Raw genomic sequence first — 25,432 nt, forward strand, 5'->3', positions numbered from 1 at the left:
AATCTCCCCTCCCCACCCTTCCCCTTCCCTATTTCTTTTCCTCAGCCTCCCTCTTCTCCGTAGCCTCAGTCTCTCCTCCTCCTCATGCTTCCCCTCCCCTCTCTGCTGCTTCTCCACCGCCTCACAATCTCCCCTCCCCACCCTTCCCCATTTCTTTTCCTCAGCCTCAGTCTCTAATCCTCCTCATGCTTCCCCTGCCCTCTCTGCTTCTTTTCCACCGCCTCATAATCTCTCTTCTTCACCCCTCCCCTTCCCTCTGTTTCTTTTCCTCAGCTGCTCTCTAGTTCCCTTCAGTCCTTCCTTATGCCTCCCTCCTTCATTTCTCATCCTCAGCACCATGATTTCTCTGCACTACAGATCCCCCACGCCTTGTCTCTTTCTCCAGACTCCTCCTCTATAAAATACCCCCCATTCACCTCCACGTACACCCTGCGCTCAGTCAATATTATGAGTTTTTACTGTATTCTTCTGGTCCTTGAAGCTCCAGGACCCAGACTAGAACCAGGCCAGAAACAAACATGAAGATAAGCCACAGTAAGACCCAGTGACACTCCATTCGCCAGAACCAGAACGTGCGGTGCTGTTCAGAGGAGCCCTTGTACCTGCAAGAAGGAGAAGGGGGTACATGATTACTGGGTAGTACAGCAGGGTTGTAAATTTGTTAGTAAACGGATTGTTGTCGTGCTCCAGAGCTGAGAGGAAATTCTATTACTGGTAACATTTCCGGGACTGCAACATTGTGTCCATTTGTTTCTTTGTATATCTATTAGCCTGGGTATATGTACCGTATGTATGGGACAGAGTTTGTGGATCTGGAAGCACCTTAGTCAGCGGGGGAAGCTTTATTCAATTGCTATATTTTTACGCAAATAATGTACCCATGCAGATAACGCATGCAAATTTTATGACTGTACAAATAAACTCATATACACACATTATACAAGTATTTTTTTTTTTCTAAAGCATGCTAATTGCAAAATTAATCAAATGTTTTAAATTATTAAGATAAAATATTTTGAATGGTAATGATTCAAGTATAATTGAGACCTGTGAGGAGACAGGCGAGCCAAGAGTAATGATGCGCTTGTGAAACAAGTCGCCACTGAGGTCAGAAGTGTACATCAAACCCACTGACCGGAATACTCGTCAACACTATCAGAGCAATCATCCAATAGCAACTAAAAAGAGTTTACCTTTTTCTCAACTACTCAGGTACAGGAGAATCTGTGGTGATCGGCGGACTTTTAAGCTTCAAGCTAAAACCCTGATAGAGAAGTTTAAACAACGTTCATACCCAACGTCTGTCCTAAATCAAGCCTATACCCGAGCAAAAGAGGCACTTCTGCAGCCTAGCTCCAAGACGATGGAGTCCCAATTACAAACGTGTGTGTTGAAATACACTAATGGGGTTTCTGGAGTAGTACGTACGTATTCTCAGACAGCACTGGAGAATTGTTCAAGCCCACCCTCGGTTTAAAGGACATCAACTACGAATAGCCTATTGGAGGGGTCAGAATCTGAGAGATCTTATGCAACCGAAGCCTACAGGAGACAATATGATCACGAACCGTATGTGGTTCATGCATCTTCTGTAGTAACATGATAACGGCAAATTCCTTCACTAATCCTGGAGACTTGAAGAAGTACCACTTGAAGTACTCTACCAATTGCGATAGCGCCAATGTGGTGTACCCTATACAATGCCCTTGCCCTAAACTTTATGTAGGGCACTTAAGCATAGATTGCAGGACCACAAGTTTAACATCATACACCAGAAGAGGGAAACCCCCCCCCCCCCTGGTAGCTCATAGCATGGATAATGCACATACTTTTTCAGATTATCGCTGTATAGCTTTAGATCAGATTCATGGATCGATCAGGGGTGGCGACCTGGACCGAGTCCTGATCCAAAGAGAACAGAGATGGATTCATCGCTTAGGCTCCCTTATGCCTAAGGGACTCAATAGTCGAATAGAATGGAAAGCGTTTCTGTAGCAGTTTTTTAGATGCAGGAGCGACCCGGTGCCTTTAAATTATTAATAGGAGTCCTGTCTCTTTAATTCATGATATCCCAGCTGATTGGTAGCTTGGGTTGGCGTTCCTTTAAATTGTGGGTGCCATTTTGTATGCTGGCTGTGTTGCTGGAAACTTTCACACAGCCACACCAAGGCAGCTAAATTATTTTGCTATATGTTGTAACCAATGCAGGAATTAGGCTGTATGTTTGTCTCCACACAATATTTTCTCGCGCACCTTTTTCTATCTATTTTGCAGGGCTTTATTGGCGATTGAGGGCTCAGCTCCCGATGAAGCATTTTTGGGGAAACAGAAGCTTTCTGTCGAGCATACCCTCCGGATAATGCCCCAGCTCAGATAGGAGTATCTATAACCTTTTATAACTTTGTGACGATAGAGTATTAGAATATTAAGAAATAGCTCTATGATGTTACTTTGGAGGTTTTTTGACTAATGAGAGGAGTGTGGTAGCCGTGTTAGTCCACTCTTAAGGTTATCAATAGAAATCAACCAAAATAAAACATGGAAAAGAAAATAAGATGATACCTTTTTTATTGGACATAACTTAATACATTTCTTGATTAGCTTTCAAAGGTTGCCCTTCTTCGTCAGATCGGAAATAAGCAAATGTGCTAGCTGACAGTGTATATAAGTGAAAACATTCAAGCATTACTATGACAGTCTGACAGGGTGGGAGGATGGGGGTGGGTCGGAGGTATGCATGGGGACATCAAAGCATATCATTGATATTCTAACAGGATGGGTGTGGATAGGTGAGGGCAACCTTCGAAAGCTAATCAAGAAATGTATTAAGTTATGTCCAATAAAAAAGGTATCATCTTATTTTCTTTTCCATGTTTTATTTTGGTTGATTTCTATTGATTGACTAATGAGGAATCTGTATCATAGTCTCTAACAAAAGTTTTTTTTGTGAGATCTATGGCAGTCCGTGATTCACAATCTTGTGAATACAAAGGATTTTTAAATTGTAATTTTGCGGCGTAAAATCATGTGCTTCACCTTGACATGGTTTTTGAATGGAAAAAGTGGACAAATTTAATTTGTTTTGTGTTACATTTTGATCTTATGGAATATGTATGGTTTTTATTGTAACCAATTGAGAGGTTTAAGATAGAGGGCAGGATATAAATACAATAAATAAGTTTAATGATGGTGATTATTATTCCACCAGTTAAATTTTCTTACATTTCCTCTTTCTAGCCTCCTCCCCTCTTTGGGCTAGTGCTTTGGCAGTGTGATATATGTTTAGCCTGTATACCCAGAGCATCTGTTTCTGCTCCCCTGAACGTTCACTTTCAGGCTTATTTTCGAAAGAGAAGGGCGCCCATCTTCCGACACAAATCGGGAGATGGGCGTCCTTCTCTCAGGGTCGCCCAAATCGGCATAATTGAAAGCCAATTTTGGGCGTCAACTGCTTTCCATCGCAGGGATGACCACGGGGGCTTGTCAGCAGCGTAGCGAAGGCGGGATTGGGGGCGTGCTTAAGAGATGGGCGTCCTCGGCCGATAATGGTAAAAAGAAGGGCGTCCCTGACGAACACTTGGCCGACTTTACTTGGTCCTTTTTTTGTTACGACCAAGCCTCAAAAAGGTGCCCGAACTGACCAGATGACCACCGGAGGGAATCAGGGATGACCTTCCCTTACTCCCCCAGTGGTCACCAACCCCCTCCCACCCTAAAAAAAAAAAAACTTACAAATTTTTTTTTTTACATACCCAGCTCCATGACAGCAGTATGCAGGTCCTTGGAGCACTTTTAGTGGATGCAGTGCACTTCAGGCAGGCGGACCCAGGCCCATCCCCCCCACACCTTTTACACTTGTGGTGATGTGAGCCCTTCAAAAACCACCAGAAACCCACTGTACCCACATGTAGGTGCCCCCCTTCATCCCTTAGGGCTATGGTAGTGGTGTACAGTTGTAGGGAGTGGGTTTTTGGGGGGGTTGGGGGGCCAAGCACACAAGGTAAGCACCTGGGAGCAATTTGTGGTCCACTGCAGTGCCCCTTAGGGTGCCTGGTTGGTGTCCTGGCATGTCAGGGGGACCAGTGCATTACGAATGCTGGCTCCTCCCACAACCAAATGGCTTGGATTTGGTCATTTCTGAGATGGGCGTCCTCGGTTTCCATTATCGCTGAAAACCGGGGACGACCTTCTCTAAGGACAACCTAAGGATGACCATCTCTAAGGTCGACCTAAATGTTGAGATTTGGGCGTCCCCGACCGTATTATGGAAACGAAAGATGGACGGCCATCTTGTTTCGATAATACGGGTTTACCCGCCCCTTCACGGAGCCATCCTGCAAGGACAGCCCCAGGAAAACTTGGGCGCCCCGTTCGATTATACTCCTCCACGTGTCCCAGAGAAAGGTACTTAACTTCCCTTCACTCACACCTACCTGCTAAGCTCTATGGGGTAAGGACCTGCATTAGCATGTGAATTCTCTCATGTAATGTAATTTGCATCAGTGACACCACAAAAATATTCTTTGCTTGTGTGACTCAGGCGGCATCAGCAGGGATCACTTCCTGGAGCAACGAGTGAGTCAGAACCAGGCCACCAGACAAGATGCTCACAGGAAGCTTCATCACACACTTGTGCATATTTTAAAACAAATGATTGAATGCTCATACTTTGCAGTAATCCCAGTGGGAGCACGATAACAACCCCTGCCCCACTTAATCTCTGACAAAAGGGCAGGACAGGGCCATCTTAAGCTCACACAACCGCCCTTGGATCTTAAGCGAAACGTTTGGAAGGAAGAAGAAACTGCTATGATTTGACATCTAGTACATTTCTGTTTAGAGGATTTTTACAGAAATGGAGAACATGGAGGTCTTGCAGACTGAGGTGCTTGTGTGGTTTCAGACACTCATCTGGTCAAACAGCCTTGTCTTCAAGTTCTTTTTAAATGCTCCAAGGGTCTCGACCTTCCTTAAAAAGTAAATGTGGCTGCTAGATGCCATTTAGCGCTGTACTCAAGGATCCTCAGGAGCTTAACCGAGATTGGATAGCAGAGCCGGTAGTGGGAGGCGGGGCTGGAGGTTGGGAGGCGGGGATAGTGCTGGGCAGACTTATACGGTCTGTGCCAGAGCCGGTGGTGGGAGGCGGGGCTGGTGGTTGGGAGGCGGGGATAGTGCTGGGCAGACTTGAACGGTCTGTGCCGGAGGCGGGGCTGGTGGTTGGGAGGCGGGGATAGTGCTGGGCAGACTTGAACGGTCTGTGCCAGAGCCGGTGGTTGGGAGGCGGGGATAGTGCTGGGCAGACTTATACGGTCTGTGCCCTGAATAGCACAGGTACAAATCAAAGTAGGGTATACACAAAAGTAGCACACATGAGTTGTCTTGTTGGGCAGACTAGATGGACCGTGCAGGTCTTTTTCTGCTGTCATCTACTATGTTACTAGTGTCCGTATTTACCAGCGCAGAATGATAAGAGGGGTCTAGTCTAGCGCAGCAAACAACGAATGTACCAGGCCTTAGCACAGATAGCATGCGAATATAGTCAAGCTCATTTTGTATTCCTCCCCAATGATCAGAAAAAAGCGCCCAAAACAAAACTGCCTTACCCTTGTAAAAAATAACGCCAGGTCCGAGCAGGCGTTAGGGTGTTGGGAGAGAGGATTTCCCATGATTCTCACGCTTCTTTCTCCAAAATCTAGTCCGGTTTTGATTGCTTTTGGAAGCAGAAGGAAGCCCGTGCAAGCCCTTGAGCGCTGGTTGTGAGAAACAGCAGGCTCGAACGTGAAGCACACATTGGCGTTCTTATCCTGCGTCTAAATTTAAAGCGGCCGTGCTTTAAAAATAAAAACCCAAAGCACACATTGGCGTCTGTTACTTGCATCGAAATATAAGCGTTTCGATTTAGGCTGCAGCACTGCAGCAAACAGACGCCAATGTGTGCTTCACGTTCAGGTTTTACCAGGCGCATGCGCACAGCTGAATTACCACTGTTCTGCGCATGTGCCAAACTCCCTAATGATCAAAGTTATGAGAACACCTATATTTATAGCTCCTTATCTTTGAACATTATCACGTTGTTCTGCGCTGTTCTGGCGGTATTTTTATGGCGCTATTCAGAAAAGCGCCGCAGTTTTGATCATTGGCCCCCATATAGCCTCACATTACCCCCATGCTTACTTTGGAAGAATGAAAGGGGCTGCACAGACATTCCTCTCTCTCACCCCCCCCCCTCCAAGTGCATTATGGTACTTGTAGTGCAGCTGAAAATGAAATGAATGCAGCAGGACCACAAAGTCTAAAATGAATTGCAATGAAAGGTCTTGCTCCAGGACCACTCCAAGGGTCTCACTCAAGAATTCAGGGCATCAGTCATTCTGCTAAATAGCCGTGAGCGCTTTCTTTGCAGCAGCAAGAGGCCCAGGGTGTGTGGCTTTCTGGTCTGTAATCTGCCCCCATTGCAGATTCCCCTCTTACGAATTGACCAGTGACCTTAAAGAGTTGATGATTCTGTGTAGTCAGCCCAGTCATGGTCATGACTAGAAGTTTTACCTTATTCCCTCCCCCCCCCCTCACCACATCAAGCCATGCCACATGTGTCCTCAGCCCAGGGCTTTTTCTGAGGGGGTACTTGGGGGTACTGAGTACCGGCACCTTTTTCATTGTCTGCTAAAATTGACCCATGGATTTCAAGTTTTAATGAAAGAGCTCAGGCTCTACACACCAATTCTGCCTTGTCATAGATTCTGTGACTGGTTGCAGGGGCCCTGGCTATTGTGGGGTGGCTCCTTCAATGATCGCCCCACCCTGAAGGGTGGCCTAGCATTTGAGTACCGGTACCTTTTTTGCTAGGTAAAATGCACTGCCTCAGCCTCACCTCAACTCTGAAGAGCAAATCCGCTCCATGCTTAACTCCATTACATATAAACCCACCCTTAATCTCATCCCATCCAAGCATCATAGGTGTATTTTCCTGATTACTTTGGGGGGGGGGGAAGGATAAGGAAGTCATATTGGCAGCAGGTGCAGGGGGAACAATTCAATATAAGCAGATGCAATGTTGGGAGGGGACACTCCCCATACCCATCCTAAGCTATCCCTATGCCAGAGACCACATCTCACCTGCTAGACTGCCCACCTTTGCCTGTTCTTCACTTTCTCCTGTTCACCAAAACTCTGCTCCTTTGCCAGGGAAAATATGCCGATTCCATCTGCAGAGTAGTCTGAGTCATTCCAGGTTTTACTCTGAGCTCACTTGGGCACGTTTGAGATTCTTAACCACGAAAACAGAGGGTCCTATTTAGGAATGGCTGTTTATAGTCAGAGTGTAGGCCAAGATGGTTACAAACTGCCATGTGATGAGAATCTTACAGCACCCAGAATCTTCTGCTTCAAAAATATCTTGTGTTAATTCCTGCCTGTCTAACGAACCATCTTTTGACTGTTCCAATGGCCCCTCCTGGAGTAGGCCACATACTGCAGACAACCCCTGCCCTCTGTCCCCTAATCAGTGGCGTTGCCAGAGGTGGGCCTGGGTGGGCCGGGGCCCACCCTCTTAGGGCTCAGGCCCACCCAACCGTAACACACCTTTAGCGGTAGCTGGTGGGGATTCCAAGCTACACCAGCTGAAGAGTTCCCCCTGATGGTAAAGAAAATGCTACTGTCCACGATACTGGCACCTGCACATGCTCGGTTTTCAGTGCATGCCTGCTGAAGACTGCCATGGTGGAAAAAAGCGTTTTCCCGCCAGCTGAAATATTTTTTTGGTGGTGGTGTTAGGGGGGGGGGGGAGAACACTTGGTGCCCACCCACTTCTTGCCTAGGCCCACCCAAAATCTGTTGTCTGGCTACGCCCCTGCCCCTGATAAAGATGCTAAACCAGCCAGCATGAGTAGCTTCCATGCAAACGCTCAGCTGTGTCCTTGAACACTTTGACCTGCTCTCTGAGATCTCAGTGGGGTCTTATGGCATTTTCCTCGCCCTCCGACTTTCAGTAGGGTGCCAAAGCCTCACGCTGGTGAACTCACATCAGCAGGTGTTGCTCCATCTCTTCATTTTCTTCACTCAGCTCCCCACTCTCCGATTCTCCGCTCATCCCCCCCGACAACGGCTTCTCTACGTTTTCCCACCTTAGCAGCTCCACCTCTGCCCTGCAAAAGAAAAGACAGTATAGACCAATCATCACCCAAAAAGGCTGACCTTCTACGTCCTTTCTCTCTGGAGTTGAGGTTTTACCCCTTTAAGGGATTAGTTCTGTAAAGCTGCGTGCCATTGGTGCACGCTGAGCAACAAGTCTTATAATAGGATCTTAGCACCAAGATTCCATTATAGAATGCTAGTGCAAGCCACCATTGGTGCACCCAAAATATAATGAGGAGTGGCCTAGTGGTTAGAGCACCGGTCTTGCAATCCACTGCTGCTCCTTGTGATCTTGGGCAAGTCACCCAACCCTCCATTGCCTCAGGTACAAACTTAGATTGTGAGCCCTCCTGGGACAGAGAAATATCCAGAGTACCTGCATGTAACTCACCTTGAGCTACTACTGAAAAAGGTGTGAGCAAAATCCAAATAAATTATTTGAGATTCTGTTGCTACTATTTGAGATTCTACATGGAATGTTGCTACTATTTGAGATTCTACATGGAATGTTGCTATTCCACTAGCAACATTCCATGTAGAAGCCTGCGCGGCCGCATTGCTGATCTGCAAGGGCAGGCTTCTACATGGAATGTTGCTAGTGGAGGAGTAGCCTAGTGGTTAGTGCAGTGGAACATTGAACATTGCTACTATTTGAGATTCCATTGCTACTATTTGAGATTCTTCAAGGAATGTTGATATGCCTATTATTGGTGATTCTACATGGAATGTTGCTGGGTGGAGGAGTAGCCTAGTGGTTAGTGCAGTGGAACATCGAATGTTGCTACTATTTGAGATTCCGTTGCTACTATTTGAGATTCTACATGGAATGTTGCTGAGTGGAGGAGTGGCCTAGTGGTTAGAGCACTGGTCTTGCAATCCAGAGGTGGCCAGTTCAAATCCCACTGCTGCTCCCTTTGATCTTGGGCAAGTCACTTAACCCTCCATTGCCTCAGGTACAAACTTAGATTGTCAGTCCTCCTGCGCCAGAGAAATATCCAGAGTACCTAAATGTAACTCACCTTGAGCTACTACTGAAAAAGGTGTGAGCAAAATCTAAATAAATACGTAATTCACCATCAGTTACAACTCACAAAGAAAGTGGGAACATAGGAGGGTTAGACACACCTCAGGATCAATAAAGTGATAAGACATAAACTACTAATATAAAAAAAACGATAAAAGTGTAAATACTATCCATATAAATGTACAATCATGTGAATAAAAATGATAATTATAATAAGTATGAGCATCTATCAATATAAATGTACAATCGTATAGAGAAATGATAAAACATGGATATTAAAATAATAATAATATTTATTTATTAGGATTTATTTACCACCTTTTTGAAGAAATTCACTCAAGGCGGTGTATGGTAAGAATAAATCAAACGTGAGCAGTAGGCAATTACAGCAGTAAAAATATTCAAATAACAATACAAAGTATGGCATAGTATACTACTTACAATGTCAACACAATATGTAATAGAACATTTTAATTGACAGTGTAGGGTATAAGCAAAGGTAAGAGAAGTTTGAAAATAAGGTGACTAATTTAAATGAGGTCAGAGAGATGGTTAAATGTTATCTCAGCTAGGGTAGGAGTGGATAAACATGTCCTGCTACGGTATGTGCAGCCCGTGTCACTCCTTGTGTGTGTGTGAGTGCAATGACTGCAAGAGAGAGATTTGCACACAATGGAGGTAGGACGAGCCACTCTATCTCATGTATATTCATCCTGGGTATCCTGAAAATCTGACTGGCTAGGAGTGGGGTTGAGAACCCCTGATCTAGAGAGTTGGAAAGATGAGCATCAATTAAGAGTATCCTACCACAGATATCATTATAAATAGAAAATGTGTTACATAATGGCAAAAGGATTCTCAGAGCATGTTATGAATTATGCCTAAAGCATTAAGGGGGGAATTGAACAAGTAAATTAAAATATGTAAAAAAAATAAAAATACATACTCACAGGACAAGTATGATGGTGTTAAGACAGTAGTTTATGTCTTATCATTTTCATACATGTTTTTCCTTTTATTGTAGACTCCTGAGGCAGACATGTTTGTTATATACCGAAACACGGTGCCATGTCAAGTCTAGAGCACTGATCTTACATTTACTGTGAACTGCTGATTTTTTTTAAGCACTGATATTATTTTGTATTGTTTTACATACATTGAATTTTATATAGTGATTTTATGGTTATTCTGTGTTGTTTTTATATATAAATCTCCCTAATATAATGGCAAATTAGTACTTTAAGAAGACTACAATTCTGTGAAGTGCATCAAGCTTTAAAAATAGAAAAGGGAAAAAGCCTCTGAAATCAACCCAACCTCCAACGTAGTCATACGTCTGTAATAGCGAGAAATATCTTTTATAGCAAAGGCCTTTCATACCATCATCTGGGTTGGAGGTTGGGTTGATTTCAGAGGCTTTTTCCCTTTTCTATTTTTAAAGCTTGATGCACTTCACAGAATTGTAGTCTTCTTAAAGTACTAATTTGCCATTATATTAGGGAGATTTTTGTGTAACATATTATATATAATACTCTCTTTTCCTTGTTGGGATATATTACTATTGTTTTATATATATACACATCAGAGCAATAAATATTTAACTGTATTGATCCTGAGGTGTGTCTAGCCCTCCTACATTCCCACTTCCTTTGTGTATTGTTATTTGACTCGTGGGACTTTGCCGTTCGGTTACCTGTTGGTTTCCATCAGTTACAACTGCCATAGACATGATGTAACTGTTGGCAAATGAGTGCAGCAAGGGGGCGTGCAACTTACAGGATTCTGTAAGGTATGCGCTTCAATTGGTGCCCCAGCCTGTGCCCCACCCATCATCACGCCCCCTAGCACTTCTGCATCAAACCGGTTGCGTGCACCTTCATAGAATGGTGCTTAGCGCACTGACTGCCAATTTTTCTCAGCAATGACACGTATAAGGGGCGCGTAATTGTAGGCACAAGAATTACCCCCCAAATAGCCAGGGCCTGTGTATGCAAGATATTCTTTCATGAATATGACTAAGTACCCTGATGGTATGAAAGGCCTTTGGTACAAAAAATATTTCTCGCTATTATAGACATACTAGTAAAAAAGGCCCATTTCTGACAAAAACGAAACGGGCGCTAGCAAGTTTTTCCTCGGCTCCCCTGCAGCCACCCATGTCCAGCGACCCTCCTCTCTCCCTGCGCCCACTGCAGCCACCCATGTCCAGCAAACCTTCTCTCTCCCCTGCCCCCCCTCCAGCCACCCATGTCCAGCGACCCTCTTCTCTCCCCTGCCCCCCCTCCAGACACCCATGTCCAGCGACCCTCCTCTGGACATGGATCAGCTGTGAGGCATGTTTCCCCCCCCCCCCGGGTTCTGAAGTTGACATCATAATGGCTAAGGTGATGTCAGCCTGATCTACGGAGCCTAGCAGACCAACTCGGAATTGTTGGAATGTAATTGTATTTTACATGCATTGACTGTCACCTATTATTTCTCTGTGATTACTCTGTGACCTCTGATGTAAATTACTTAGAGAGGTCACACAGCTATGCAACTTCCTGTGGGGGTAGATGCAGCAGATGCAGCACATGGAGCACATGGAGCTCATGATCTCTCCTAACCTGAGAGGATCTATGGTGGTGTGAGCATCCATTACCATCTAAGCACATGGAAGGAGCTGATAAGACAAATGTATAGTAATATGTATATATAAGCCTGTCTGATTATAATCTAACTACAAACTGTGAGTAAACAGATGTTTTGTTACTTCAACTTTAAAGTGACTCAGCAGTGAATCATTCAGGGGTGAATGAGAGAGAGATGAAGAAAGAAATTAACATTTCTAAAGCTGAAGCTGTGTGTACTAAAATCTGCTAATTATTTACTACAAATAATCCAACAGGAATGAGCCACGGTCCCAGGCAGCAAGTCAGAATGTTGGGGGTGAGAATTATTATATAGGATGACTGGGATATTAAAATGGGGGGAAATGACATTTTCATGACAAAATGACCTGTTGGGGAGAGATTATGAAAAGTGGATTGTAATTAATGGAAATACTGGGGGAGGACAGAAGCAATGATCCATCCATAAGAGTTGAATATGAAATTTTGGGAGGGGGAAGGGTTTATTTTATGAACAACTAAATTGAGACTTGGTTAGCTACTGGGAACTTTTGATGTAAATGTTCTGCTTTGCATTTCTTAATAAATACATTTTTTTTCAATGACCTGACAGCATAAGTGCATGGTTTAAGCATGGAATTTGCTTATACCAACAGATGAGAGAAGAATCTTTGGTTTGGGCCCTCAGTCTCGGATTAAAAGATTAACTTCCTACATTCTGTCTACGCTAGTAAATGTCTGTGCTCAGTTGTTATGCACTTCAGTGGGAAAATAACACTCGTCTCATTCCGCATTTCAGATGCCCCATATTACTTTTAAATGTCGCCGAGCGCTGTCATAGAGCACAATTTTAAAAAAATAAAGAAAAAAAAATAAAGAAGTGAGATATGCAGGTGGCTGGTAATGAAACTCTGGGACAGGAAGTATGCCAAAGGAACAGGAAGTGAATGTAAAGGGATTTCACGTGTGCTGTCAGGACGGGTGAAAAGCACAAGAGACCTAACACAAAATCGTGGACACGCTGAAGCCCATTGGCAGTGGGAATGGTGGGCCACTGGGCCATGGCCCAACCAATATTTTGCCCAACACAGCATCAACAACTGAAAAGCGTGGGGGCAAGGCCCAAGATTAGTTTTTTGGGCCCCTCCAACCAAAAAGGTGTTCTGCAGCTGCTGCCCTGCTGGTGGTCATTCCAGTAAACAGGGGCATATTCCAGAGCTGCCAAGTTACTCATTCTAGGAGGGAGACTTTTTGGCCAGTTCTGGTTTTGAACATATGTCCCAACAGTGTAAACAGTGTAGTATTTCGTAGTCCATGATTCCATCCATCGAAATCAGTGCATCAGGATGAGGTTGGCAGAAATCCAGGACCGGTCAAAAAGTCTCCCTCTTGGAATGGGTAGCTTGGCAGCTCTGATATTCTAAAATGAAGCATACCACCTGACCGAGAGCCAACAGCTGTAAATGCCAAAGATGAGTCTGTATTAAACAGATCTTCTGTCTTTACTACTGGAAGAGATGGTGTAGAATAACAGAAAAAAAAAATCAACATTCCTAGGGATTACATCTTTTTCTGGAATACCATATGCACAGTTGAGAGTCTATGCAAGGAATGAAACACAGAAACAGAGAAACAAATCATGAGAGGTACACAGCCAACCAGACTATCCATTCACACCAACTGCTATGCACCACGATCCCTTCCTCTCCCTCAGAGATCCTCTGTGCTTGTCCCATGCATTCTTGAAATCAGATATTGTCCACATCTCTCATTGGAAATTCTCTAGGAAACAAAGCCAGCTTTAATAAATAGAGGACTATGCCGTCCTTTTGGACATTCAGTTCTGATCGCCGTGTCGCAAAAAAGATGTGGAGGGGCATAATTGAACGGGGCGCCCAAGTTTTCCTGAAGACGTCCTCGCAGGACGTCCCCGCGAAGGGACGGGGAAACCCGTATTATCGAAACAAGATGGGCGGCCATCTTTCGTTTTGATAATACAGTCGTGGATGCCCAAATCTCAACATCCTTAGAGATGGTCGTTCACGATTTTCGGCGATAATGGAAACCGAGAATGCCCATCTCAGAAACGACCAAGTCCAAGGCATTTGGTAGTGGGAGGAGCCAGCATTCGTAATGCACTGGTCCCCCTGACATGCCAGGACACCAACCGGGCACCCTAGGGGGCACTGCAGTGGACTTCAGAAAAAGCTCCCAGGTGCATAGCTCCCTTACCTTGTGTGCTGAGCCCCCCAAAACCCACTCCCCACAACTGTACACCACTACCATAGCCCTTAGGGATGAAGGGGGCACCTAGATGTGGGTACAGTGGGTTTGTGGTGAGTTTTGTTCCAGGGCAGAGGGAGCATGAAAACGAAGAGCCGACAGGCGCGCGGCACCCCCCCCAGCGGCGTGCACCCGGGGCGGACCGCCCCCACCGCCCCCCCCCCTTGGTACGCCACTGACCAGGCCACTTCTTTTTCCATTGCCTGTGGGAGGAACTAAATGGTGAAAGAACAAGAAATGAGAGGTGAAGGGTCAGAGGAAATGAGCAGCAGTGGGTGTGAGACCTGAGAGAAGCACAACCATGAAGCTAACACATGTTTGATAAAATAGAGGCCTGATAGGTCAGTGAAAATGTCTCTACCCATCCACAAAGTAGCCGGCTTCCCCATCACACTCGCTGCTCTCCTGCAGGCTTCTTCGAGAAGAGGCAGAATCCGTGCGAAACATGAAGGAAACCTCTGCAGGGTCCTCCTGGAGGCAGGGTAACTGTCTTCTGAAAAAGAGACATGAAAGTGAAAGCTGGAGGAGAAGCCCTAATAGTGCAGTGGGCTGAGAACCTGAAGATTCAGTTCCCACTGCTGAGTCTGGGCAAGTCACTTAACCTTCCATTGCCCCAGACAGGGCCGCCGAGAGGAGGGGACAGGGGGGACAAAAGTCCCCGGGCCCGGGCCTCCGGAGGGGGCCCGGCGACACCGCAGTCCGACCCGCTCTCCCTCCGTCGCTCCCAGCACTAACCTTAAATGCCTCCTTTCACCATGTTTGCAGCAAGCAGCAGCAGGGCAGGCCACTCCTTCCTTCCGTGTCCCGCCCTCGCCTGACGTAACGTCCGCAAGGGCGGGGCACAGAAGGAAGGAGAGGTCTGCCCTGCTGCTGCTTGCTGCAAACGTGCTGAAAGGAGGCGTTTAAGGTTAGTGCAGGGCCCGGCCCGGTAGCGGGTGGAGAGGGGGCCGGCGACCTCGGGTGGTGGGGTGGGCGGCCTTGTCCCAGGCCCGGCTCTGGCTCTCGGCGGCCCTGGTCTCAGATATTAAAAACACCTTATGCGAGCCCATTAGGGACAAAGAAAGTACCAGCTTTGGTTGTACCACAGAAAGATAGTATATCAAATGCATTACCCTTTACCCTCATGAAACTGCTGCCCTCTTTCCAGCTGACTAATAATGTCACCAGATGCTTGCTCCATGTCATAAAAAGGAAAGGTCCTCTTTACGTTTTTGTCATATTTACTGTGCCACCTTTCGTCAGTAAACAACGGAGCGGTTTACACCAGTGGCGTAGCCACAGGTGGGCCTGGGTGGGCCGGGACCCACCCACTTAGGGCTCAGGCCCCATTCAACAGTAGCACATGGTAATGAAAATGCTGCTCTCCACAATACTGGCACCTTTGCATGCTCAGTTTTCAGCGCACGCCTGCTGCAGACCACCAAGGTGGAGACTGGAGAGAAGCATTTTCCCACCAGCTGAGATATTTTTTTGATGTGGGGGTGGGGGAGAGAACATTTGGTGCCCCACCCACTTCTTGCCTAGGCCCACCCAAACTCTGCTGTCTGGCTACGCCCCTGGTTTACATGATAATACAAGTCAGAGGTTAAACAGGAAACTCCACTGAAATAGGACAGCGGAGGGAGAACAGAAGCAGACGACATTACAGGCTACAAGCGACAACTGTCTAGTTTAATAGGTTTGGAGTTCTACTTTCTCTATGAAAATCCATAGATACTATGAAGGGAAAAACCAGGATTGGGTTATCCGGTCTCCAAGAACCTGGAGCCAGCAGGTGACTTCCCTGCTCGGCCTCCTCCCTTCACAACTGTATCTCTCTCTAGCAGGAGGTCAAGTAGGGCCTGGGCCAGTTATCCCCGCAGGCTTCTCTTGTGCTTCTCAGGGGCCAACTAGATCCCTGTTTGCTATTCTGGTTTGGAGGAATAGCCAAGTGGTTACGGCACTGGGCTGACAGCCAGGGAAGCCCAGTTCAAATCCTGCTGCTGCTCCTTGTGATCTTGGGCAAGTCAATTAACCCTTCATTGCCTCAGGTTCAAATTAGATTGTGGGACCTTCAGGGAAATACAGAGCGTACCTGAATGTAACTCACCTTGTGGGACTGCTGAAAAAGGTGTGAGCAAAATCCAAATAACAATAAATATTCTTTCCAAGTCTTGAGTGTAATGGAGCAGGCACAGCTCACCCACATGGAGGTTAGAAGATTCTAAGCCAGTAAGCTGCATCTCTTAAGCAGTGGAATGAAGAAGGGAACTGCAGCCATGATCTGATTCAACTTTTTGCTCCATATAGAGTCAGCAACTAGGGAATTTAGCAGAGCAAGGGAAGAGGTGGATTTGTTTGTACCACCTTCTTAAAAAAAAAAAAGGTGTTCCACTGCCTCTGCTATCCCTTGTCATAGCTATGCACATACGACCTTCAGCGGTGGGCATCTGACCTTCAACTTACCCTTCTGTGCTGCCTTCGCTGTCTCCCATCGATTTTGCTGCCTCACAGTCGACTCCCCTCACGTTCTCAGGGGTGTGAAATGGCTTTGAATGTAACCAAGAAAGAGCTGAGTGAGACAAACATTCTAAAAGGAAAATGTGTATTCATCGTATTACAACTGTCCCCAGGAAAAAACAGTAAATCAAATGTTGACTAACTGAAGACCTCACACTGAAGACAAGGAACAAATCCTTAGCTTGTGGGGTCTTCAGTCTACCATTCACAGCTCAGAAGATCCAATTGCTCTGTCCTGTCTATGGAGATGGCAGTGGCATAGCCAAGGGTGGCCCAACCTGTAGCAACACACCTATGATGTGGCTAGTAGGGATTCCCAAGCCCCAACAGCTGAGTGGAGGAGTGGCCTAGTGGTTAGGGTGGTGGACTTTGGTCCTGGGGAACTGAGGAACTGAGTTTGATTCCCGGCACAGGCAGCTCCTTGTGACTCTGGGCAAGTCACTTAACCCTCCATTGCCTGCTGCATAGAGCCTGCCATGAGTGGGAACGTGTGGGGTACAAATATAACAAAAAAAAAAACAAACAAACTCCCAACATCTGTTCCTTCTGCATACCTTGTAAATAGCACATTTTCATCTGCAGCAAGCAGCGACTGAAACATACCGCTCACTCCAGCCCCACAGCCTTATTCCCGCCTATACGGGAACAGGAAGTTGCATCAGTGGGAAGGCTGTGGGGCCAATATGAGCAGTGTGTATTAGTTGCTGCTTGCTGCTGGTGAAAATCTGCTATTTAAAAGGTATACGGGAGAGGGGGGATGTTTGAGAGAATATATGGCATGCAGGTGAGAGAAGGAGAGACCAAATCACCTGTAGGACTGGGTGGGGTTCTTCTGCCCGCCCATCTTGGGCCCAGGCCCAGCCAAAATTGGGTGTCTGGCTACGCCCCTGGGAGAGAGTCTGAGAAGAAAGGGTCCTGCCATTAGTTCCAAAAGAGCTGGTCCCGGGTGTGTTGGCAGAAGATACACACACCTGGACTAAATCCATGCATGCATGAATTTATTCAGGGATTGGGATACATTAATTTCCATATGAATTTTCTGTGTATTATTTGAACTTGTACTGCATGTCTGTGCAGGATGTGACTGTAGGCCTACATGTATGTCCGTATAGATCTTTAAGTGCACACAAACACGTTTATGTTTGTGTGTGTGTGCATGTGCGTGTGTTTGCGTGTGAGAATGCTGGTGTCAGATGTATTCTGGAATTTACGGCTTTGGTCTTACCATCAACTGCTTGGGGATGACAGCGATGCTGACCCGACGGCGAGAGGAAGCCTGGAGGAAGGAGAGACATGAGCCCACAGTTAGGGAGAACTGACATGAGGAGGGGACAGGGAGGTGACAGGGTACTGTAGGGAGGGGTGAGTGGATTTGGTGAGGAAAGATGAAATGCTATTGTAATACAATGAGGCTCAGGTCCATTGTAAGGGCAGTAAATCTCGAATTATAAATCTAAGTGATGGGAAAGGGGCGGCAGCATGCAGAGATTTCAGGTTATGCAGTGTGTATGGGTCTGCAGTGAGGGACAGGGAAATGCAGTGACAGAAAGGAGACAGGATCGAACATCTTCTCTACCTGATGGAGCGCTCGCATCAGAAGATGCTTTGATTTCACCTCTCCTTCATCTGGTGGATGAAAAACCTCATTCAGTGAAAGGACACCAAAACCCAATGCCTGTAACCCCCTGTTCTGTATGTATCCTGCACTTATCATCAATGGCGTAACTACGTGGGGCCAGGGGGCCTGGGCCCCCACAGATTTGGCCTTGGACCCCCCTGCCGATGACCCTCTCGACCCCCCCTCCCGCCGCCAACCCACCATCGCCTACCTTTGCTGGTGGGGGACCCCAGCTGATCTGAAAGGCTTCGTTCTGTGAGTCTGATGTCCTTTTGCGGGAAGAAGAGGACCTTGGCTGGCGAGGGTTGGGGTCCCTCGCCAGCAAAGGTAGGCGACGGTGGGTTGATGACGGGAGGGGGGTCGAGAGAGTCAGCGGCGGGGGAGGGCAAAGTTGGTGGTGGCGACAGCGGGGTCGGCAATGGCGGGAGGTGGGTTGGCAGCACCAGGGGGGGGCTAAAATGTGCCCCCTCACCTTGGGCTCTGGACCCCCCTCCCACCGAAGTCTGGCTATGCCCCTGCTTTTCACATATCCCTTGGCACCTCTTCTACCTCAATCCCATCACCGTCTGCCACCTCTCAGACAAGCTGTTAACCCATCCAGTCTGTTGGTCTTAACGCCGATGCCTACCACTGATGTGATGAGTTTACCTCGGGTCTCTGCCAGCTGCCGGTTGCGTGAGTTCTGCTGAATGAGTCTTTTCATCTCCTCCAGCTCAGTGTGTTCCCGTGAATGTCGCCTCTTCAGGTTATCCACGTGCTGGATCATCACCTCTACCGCCCGGCACATCCGTGCCTCCTAGGTGAGGGAGAAAGGAGGCAGCCAAATCAGTAACTAATAAGGTACAGGGCAAGCCAAAGAGAAAGGTATATTCTATAGAGATCAGGTAGCATCACTATAAGGCAGGGGTGGGCAACCTTTACATTAGGAGGTGTAGCCTAGTGGTTAGTGCAGCGGACTTTGATCCTGGGGAACTGAGTTCGATTCCCACTGCAGCTCCTTGTGACTCTGGGCAAGTCACTTAACCCTCCATTGCCCCAGGTACAAATAAGTACCTGTATACACTATGTAAAGTGCTTTGAATGTAGTTGCAAAAACCTCAGAAAGGCGGTATATCAAGTCCCATTTCCCTTTCCCTATTTGAGATTGCACATGGAATGTTGCTACTATTCTACATTCTACATGGAATGTTGCTATTCCAAGTAGAAGCCTGCCCTTGCAGATTGGCAACGCGGCTGCGCAGGCTTCTGTTTCTGTGAGACTCACAGAAACAGAAGCCTGCGCGGCCACATTGGTGATCTGCAAGGGCAGGCTTCTACATGGAATGTTGCCAGTGGAGGAGTAGCCTAGTGGTCAGTGCAGCAGACTCTGATTCTGGGGAACTGGGTTCAATTCCCACTGCAGCTCCTTGTGACTCTGGGCAAGGACACTTAACCCTCCATTGCCCCTGGTACAAAATAAGTACCTGAATATATGTAAACCACTTTGAATGTAGTTGCAAAAACCTCAGAAAGGCGGTATATCAAGTCCCATTTCCCTTTCCCTTTCCCTTTGTATGAATGTCAGCATTACCCCCAACAGGCTGGAACCAGAAATGCACAGAGCACAATAGACCTTCTGTGATACATTTTTGCTTATTTATTTAACTAAAAACAATGGCTATTCTGAAAATATTTGTGAAATACAGCATTTAAAATCAGCTTAGTGATGTTTTCTGGTCTGGGGGGCCATATAAAATTCCACAGTGGGCCACATTCAGCCTGTTGGCTACAGGTTGCCCACCCCTGTTTTAAGGAGCAAAGGATGTGGTTGAAATCTACAAAGACTCTTGCTCAGTTCCTCCTTAGGAAGCCCATTAACCCTCTTTGGGGCCCTTTACTAGGCTGCACTAGGACATGGGCTCAGTCCACCCCTTTCCCAAGGGTTAGGCTCATTCCTAGAACTGCCATAAAATAGGCTTGAGTGTGGCCATTTAAACAAATTAACACAGGAGCCAAAGGAGTTGGTAAGTCCAGGTTAACCAGTTAGCATGTGGTAATGTGAGTGCGTTAGCTGGTTAACACTTCCACATCCACTCCGCCCTTACATGCCCCCTCCAAAATAAAAATAAATTAATACTGTGCACTTAGCACACACAGATGGTAAAACTAATGCGGGAAGTTTTATCGCATCCTACGTTAGCCCATTTTGTTATGTTAAGTGCGTGTAGGGTTACCATATTTACTGTGACAAAAAAAGAGGACCCATAATATAATTCAGCCACGCCCTCCTGTCACACACCCCTGTCCTGCCCCACCACACCACACCCCTGCACCACAGCGTCACTTCCTGCCTGGTGCTGCCACAGAAATCTTGCTCCCGGCAGAGAGTTCAAGCAGTGACCTTGCGAGACTTCTGCGGAAGTCTTGCAAGGCCACCGCTTGAACTTTCGGCAGTCATTTTGAAGCAGCGCCGGGAGCGAGAGGTCATTAGACCTCCAAGGCACGGCAATAAGGTACAGAAGGGGAGGGAAGGACAGGACACCCTGAGGTCCGCCCGCCTGCCCATCTGTCCGCAAACCTGGACAAACACAGCCAGGCTGGCAAAACCCGCCCGGAGCCCCACAGTGTCCTCAAAACAAGGGCATGTCTGGGTAAAACCAGATATATGATAACCCTAGGTGCGTGTTAGGGCCTAGCGCAGCTTAGCAAAAGGACCCCTTAATAATTAAAACCTCTGACTCATGAATCTACTGTCCCAGACAAAGTATCTGACAGATGAAGGAAGAGGCATCTTCCTCTGACCTGGTGGACGGCTCCCAGCACCTCAGCTGCCTTGGTCACTCTCTGGATGGAGCCGGCCAGTACGGTCAGGCTCTGCTGGAACTGCTCAGCCACCTCCTTCTGCTTCTCATCCAAGCAGACCAAGGTCAGCTTCTAAGGAGATTGGGAGAGAAAGGAGGCATTGTGAGAAGTGATAGGAAAATCCTACCCTGTCAGAAGATACAGACTTCTCCCTCTTAGCCACAGGCAGCCCAAAAACTAGACTGGAGACTTCAAAAGGGACATGAGAGGGCTACACCACTACAGTTCCACCCCTCCCTAATGAATGGGTAATGGGCTCACCCTCACCTCATCACTGTCCAGAAATCTGTCAACTGCGCTGGGCCCCAGATTCCATCTCTTTGCTGGGGAAAGTCTGCCACATGTTTGCACAAGTTTCAGCTTCCAGTTTTTTATTTTCCTGTTCAGATTTTTTGTGTCCCAAGGTTGCAGCAAATCTTTTTTTTTTTTATTTGGCCAAAAAATAGGTCATTTCAAAACCAAGCAAGCAAACTGGCTTGTAGGAGGCTTTTCGTACTGCCATTGCTGGATAATTAAATCTTGTCCCTAACTCATACCTGTCCATCCAGTAGGGGGCACTAATGTAGCATTCTAGATGATATGAGCACTGCAGCAGGGAGGGCACTGAGATTAAGATCTTTGATCCCTCCCATGTTTTGTGGTGCTTCAGGAGCATGGATGCTCTCTGAAGTGTTTAACAGCTGGACTGGAACATTTTTAAAGGCTCGCTGGCTTCTCAGATACACTGCATCAATGATTCTCATACCCATCTGCCAGAACCACCAACAGGACCAGTTTTCAAAGTATTCTGTATATACAAAGCAGCCTGGTTCTTGAGCCAAATGGACGCATGTGCATCTGCTGAAGAACTGCCAGGGGTTCCTGAGAACTGGATGTGGGATGTGCTGTATTAATCAGACTCTGAAGAGCTGAAAGTACTGCAGAGTCCATCAGGGAGAGGAAGTGGCATAGCCATAGGTGGGCCTGGATGGGCCGGGGCCCACCCACTTAGGGCTCAGGCCCACCCAACAGTAGCACACATTAGGCTGTAGCTGGTAGGGATCCCAAGCTTCGCCAGCCGAAGACTTGGGTATTATTAGGAAAGGTATGGGAAAACAGGTGTGAGGATCTCATAATGCCGTTATATCGCTCCATGGTGCGACCGCAACTTGAGTATTGTGTTCAATTCTGGTCGCCGCATCTCAAGGAAGATATAGTAGAATTGGAAAAGGTGCAGCGAAGGGCGACTAAAATGATAGCGGGGATGGGACGACTTCCCTATGAAGAAAGACTAAGGAGGCTAGGGCTATACAGCTTGCAGAAGAGACGGCTGAGGGGAGACATGATAGAGGTATATAAAATAATGAGTGGAGTGGAACAGGTGGATGTGAAGCGTCTGTTCACGCTTTCCAAAAATACTAGGACTAGGGGGCATGCGATGAAACTACAGTGTAGTAAATTTAAAACAAATCGGAGAAAATGTTTCTTCACCCAACGCATAATTAAACTCTGGAATTCGTTGCCAGAGAATGTGGTGAAAGCGGTTAGCTTAGCAGAGTTTAAAAAAGGGCTAGACGGTTTCCTAAAGGACAACTCCATAAACCACTACTAAGTGGACTTGGGAAAAATCCACAATTCCAGAAACATGTATAGAATGTTTGTACGTTTGGGAAGCTCGCCAGGTGCCCTTGGCCTGGATTGGCAGCTGTCGTGGACAGGATGCTGGGCTCGATGGACCCTTGGTCTTTTCCCAGTGTGGCATTACTTATGTACTTAAATGACTTCCCCCTGATGGTAACGAAAACGCTACTCTCCACAATACTGAAACCTGCGCTTGCTCAGTTTTCAGCGCATGCCTGCTGCAGACTGCCAAGGTGGAAAGAAACGTTTTCCTGCCAGCTGAGATATTTTTGGTGTGTGGGGGGGGAGGGTGCCCGCCCACTTCTTGCCTAGGCCCACTCAAAATCTGTTGTCTGGCTACACCCCTGGGAAGAGGCAGGAGACATGAAAGGCATGTCTGGATCTCTTGAGGCCAGCTGCTGGTGTGTGCTCTGACTAATCCATGTCAACCAAAAAGGGGGCACCAGGAACTCAATCTGGGAGGAAGTATCACTTGCAGAATGAGCTGACATTGGTCTGTGCTGGACACTCACCCACAGGATGACCTAACACTGCCCTCTGCTGGACATTCACCTGCAGGATGGATTGGGATTGTCTTGCCTTTAGCACTGATCACACAGGGTGGACAGGCACTCACCTATAATGTAGGACTTCTCTACAATGGGCACTCACTTGCAGGATGGACTGGCACTCCTCTAACTCCTTCTGAATGTTCTCCTCTGCCACATCCCTTGCTCGTTCCTCTACCTGCACCCTCTGCCGGAGTGTGAACGTGTCACAGCGAAACGCAAGGGACAGATGTACAAATGCTGCCTGAAGGGGAAAAGAACATAGGTTAGCAGTCAGCACGTACAGATGACTGACCAGAGGAATGAAGTTTCTCCACTGATGTGCGCCACATGGGATTTGATATACTACCTTTCTGTGGTTACAATCAAAGCAGTTTACATACTTACACACAGATGCTTACAGTATTTTGTGCCTGGGGCAACAGAGGGTTAAATGACTCACCCAGGGTCTCAAGGAGCTACAGTGGGAATCAAACCCAGATCCCCAGGTTCTCAAGCCATTGCACTAACCATCAGGCTATTCTTCCACTTCAAGGTACTTTGATGGCACCATAGAACTGAGGCCAAAAATCCTGATACTAGAGACTTGGTGCAGTTAATGCACTAAATCTAAACTGAGTTTATGAGGATTAACCTCAGACTAATATGTTAATCTCTGCCTTCTGATTGAACAAAGGTCTTCACTGATGTCCTGCAGCTTGGAACAGAGAAAACCATCCTGGCCACCGTAGTTTTCAGAGCTAGCCCCGGATCCAATTTAGGTTACCAAACTATGGGTGCGGATGCTAGATCTGTGTGCAAACTAATTAGTTAATGAGCCATTAACAATCATTAATTGGTGTTAATTGGCACTCATTTGGGTGCACGGATCTGCTCTGCATCCTATTCTATAAAAGGGACGCCAGAAATTAGGCACAATGCCATTGAATAGGGTCATTTAGGAGCCCAACTGCCATTAGTTGCCTGCCAACATTTACACCGGATTTCAGCAGGCGCAAGTGCCACGCCCAAAGTTAGGCACGAGATATGGGCTAAACTAGTATGCTATAAGGCAGGCTTGTCCAAGCTACGGCCTGAGGGCCGGAACCCGGCCCACCAAGTGCTTTTTATCTGGCTCTCAGAAGCTGAGCAATTCTTGTGCTGCTTATGCAGGATTCCTGCTTCCCCGCTGTGACTTGGTTTTCTGTGGCTCAAGCTTGCAGAGAGCCAAGTCATGGAGGGGAAGCAGGAATTTCGCTGTTTTTCTTTCTGCAGCCGAAGCCAGGTGAAGGAAAAGAAACTGGGTGAAGGCTGGGGGGGTGGGTACATGAGCAACAGCGAGACTGGATGAAAGCTGTGGAGGAGATGATGCACTGTCATATTATGGCACTATTTAATGAAACATGCGGCAAAATACAACGGTGCGTGTTTTGAACCTCTGAATCAGTGGCGTAGCCACAGGTGGGCCTGGGTGGGCCAGGGCCCACCCATCAGTAGCACACATTTAGCGGTAGCTGGTGGGATCCCAAGCTCCGCCGGCTGAAGACTTCCCCCTGATGGTAACGAAAACGTTACTCTCCACAATACGGGCACCTACACATGCTCAGTTTTCAGCGCATGCCTGTTACAGATTGCCAAGGTGGAAAGAGGTGTTTTCCTGCCAGCTGAGATATTTTTTTCATGGCAGTGAGGGGGAGGGGGAGAACACTTGGTGCCCACCCACTTCTTGCCTAGGCCCACCCAAAATCTGTTGCCTGGCTATGCCCCTGCTCCGAATGTAACAAAATATAAAATGTGGCCCCTGATATAAAAAGGTTGGACAAGTCTGCTATAAGGGGTGCTCCATGCACAGCCCCCTTTGCAGAATACTAGTTTAGCATGCTTTGATCCAGCCCCCAACTTTGAGTGCCATTTTTAGGATTCCCCCCTCAGATGTCTTCCTGCTAAAACAACCCACTTAGGTCACCCTCGCACATGGTGAGGGATGGAGCCAGTGGTGTAGCTATGGGGGCCTTGGGGGCCTGGTCCCCCCCCCAAATTGGATCCAGGGCCCCTGGTTTGGCTGGCGGGCAGGGGTGGCCCGACCATTAGGCCACCTGAGGCGGCACGCTTTAGGAGCTGCATCTCAGGGGGGGGGGGGCTTCACTGCATTTTACCTGGTCCCGGTGACTTGCTAAGCATAGCAGCAGCAGCGATTCCCATATGCTGCCCTGCCGCCGCCGGCACCTGCCTCTTCCCTTTACTGTGGCTGCCTGAAGTAACTTCCTGTTTTGCTCAG

The 25,432-nt window shown here is 47.3% G+C and overlaps 1 protein-coding gene across 1 annotated transcript in view; it reads right to left on the reverse strand.

Moving 5' to 3' along the window:
* Positions 1-445: 445 nt before the first annotated feature.
* Positions 446-25,432, reverse strand: part of LOC115482093 (lymphoid-restricted membrane protein-like) — a 28,431-nt gene continuing 3,444 nt past the window's right edge. Inside the window, exons 3-11 of the mRNA XM_030221658.1 lie at positions 23,279-23,419; positions 20,948-21,079; positions 18,815-18,962; positions 18,125-18,174; positions 17,774-17,824; positions 16,495-16,577; positions 14,411-14,542; positions 8,022-8,144; positions 446-602 (exon numbers count right to left, since the gene is read on the reverse strand). Of these exons, the coding sequence (XP_030077518.1) occupies positions 446-602; positions 8,022-8,144; positions 14,411-14,542; positions 16,495-16,577; positions 17,774-17,824; positions 18,125-18,174; positions 18,815-18,962; positions 20,948-21,079; positions 23,279-23,419 (1,017 nt within the window). The remainder of the gene's footprint in view (positions 603-8,021; positions 8,145-14,410; positions 14,543-16,494; positions 16,578-17,773; positions 17,825-18,124; positions 18,175-18,814; positions 18,963-20,947; positions 21,080-23,278; positions 23,420-25,432) is intronic.

Source organism: Microcaecilia unicolor, chromosome 12 (genome assembly GCF_901765095.1).
Source record: "Microcaecilia unicolor chromosome 12, aMicUni1.1, whole genome shotgun sequence".
Lineage (NCBI taxonomy): Eukaryota > Metazoa > Chordata > Amphibia > Gymnophiona > Siphonopidae > Microcaecilia > Microcaecilia unicolor.